Source organism: Nanorana parkeri, unplaced genomic scaffold (genome assembly GCF_000935625.1).
Source record: "Nanorana parkeri isolate BGI_ZX_2015 unplaced genomic scaffold, ASM93562v1 scaffold411, whole genome shotgun sequence".
Taxonomy (NCBI): Eukaryota; Metazoa; Chordata; class Amphibia; order Anura; family Dicroglossidae; genus Nanorana; species Nanorana parkeri.
Genome location: NW_017306679.1, coordinates 556772 through 558474, shown reverse-complemented (window position 1 = coordinate 558474; position 1703 = coordinate 556772). Strand labels below are relative to the sequence as shown.

Below are 1703 nucleotides of genomic sequence, written 5' to 3'. Positions count from 1 at the left end.
AAACAGAATCCAAAACTATAAACTGCAAATAACAATCACATTTAGTAAGGTCAACATTGTCAGGCATCATAAACTAGCAGCAGGTATTATAAGAATTGGAACACGGAGGGTAGTATATTTAAAGTCTACTGAAATCAGCTGATTTTACTAGAATTCAAACAAGACTAAGTTATAATAGAATTATCACTCATGTTCTAACAAGTTTCATCACTGTTATCCCATGCACATGCGCTGACATATATGCAAGCCCTTTATAAGGAATAGACGCGCTTAACAACTTGGCTCTGGTTTAACTTACAATCAATTGTTTAAATACACTGATACAGAAACGGAGCCCACTATTGTACATGTAAGGTACCTACACCTAAGTAATATCATGAAAGTTACTTCAATATTAATGGTATTTGGTGTTTACACTCATTGCCTCTGACTTCTATGGTCATTAGATACGCTCCCTTGTACGGATATAAATGTCTGGTAATACCAAAGTATAAACATATTTTTCAAATTTGTTCATATTTTTCTGGAGTCATCTAAGGGATTGGATATAACAGAGTTATGAATAAGGACAAAAAGTGGCAAATATGTGAGGAAATCAAGGATATCCAGCTTCTTAATGTGACTTAACTGCAGTTGTGCAGCTTCTTCATGTTCTCTGCTTATTCCTCCAGCCTTTAACTCAACCAAGAGTTGCTCCACGCTGATGCTTTTACTTTCAGCATCAATATTGCACAGAAAAAGTTGCTGAAAGAGAGAATATAAGAAAAAGTGATTTTGTATCACTCACAAACAGTTTGCAGATTGATTATTAAGAGTCAATGTACAAAAGTTACATAAAAGAAACATACTTTCATCCAGATCTGGACCAAGCACTCAGATGTTACAGGTCTGTTTTATGTATGTGTGTGGCCACATCTTGAAAATATCCACTAGTTGACCCACAAAAATAATCTTAACATCCAAAATTGATAGCAACGCTGAAGTAGAAGCAGGAACTGGGAGCAAAGAAAATAATTGGTACATTTGCATATAGAAGAGTGTGTGGCTCATACCATGCGAGAGCACTGGGCTAACCACCATATACCAGCACTATCACATGTAGTCCATAGCCCTTTCTAAGCTACAACATGAGCGGCTTCTCCTGCTGCTGGCAGCTAAACAAAGCAGCAGAGTAGTGAAGAAAAGGATGCTGGTTAGGGCAGAATAAAGTGAAACTGTTACTTTTCTCTATATGGGCAATACACAGGTTCACTTTATAGACAATTTGGAAGAAGCACCAGATTGGTCACTTTAAAGCTAGTAGAATGTGTTATGATGGCAATGAGATCCCAAAGCCAGCATTCTTTATCATACTCTGTGAGACTTAATTAGTTTTAAGTGGACCTAAACTTTATAAAGTGAAACAATTTTTTTAGTTTTAGAGTGGGGAAAGATTATAACCTCTAAATTAAATCACTTCAATAACAAAATAAATAGTAAGCAGTATATACACACACACACACAAACGTTTTTCTGCAGCCTCCCCCACCAGAAAACAGCCAGAAGAGGTGAAGGTAAGTTATTAAATAAAAGAATTATTTTTTGTAGCCCAACTGATGGACATGCTGTTTAAAGTACTGCTGGTATTTGTAGTGCTATATAGCAGGTCCCATTCTGCATTGCATCAAGGCAGAATGGGACCCTCTATAGAGGACTACAAATCT

General features: G+C 36.5%; 1 protein-coding gene across 1 annotated transcript in view; it reads right to left on the bottom strand.

The window, feature by feature from the left end:
- Positions 1-476: 476 nt before the first annotated feature.
- The window catches only part of LOC108789609, a 94651-nt gene continuing 93424 nt past the window's right edge, over positions 477-1703 (bottom strand). The window contains exon 8 of the mRNA XM_018559670.1: positions 477-744. Coding sequence (XP_018415172.1) covers positions 514-744 — 231 coding nt within the window. The 3' untranslated portion in view covers positions 477-513. The remainder of the gene's footprint in view (positions 745-1703) is intronic.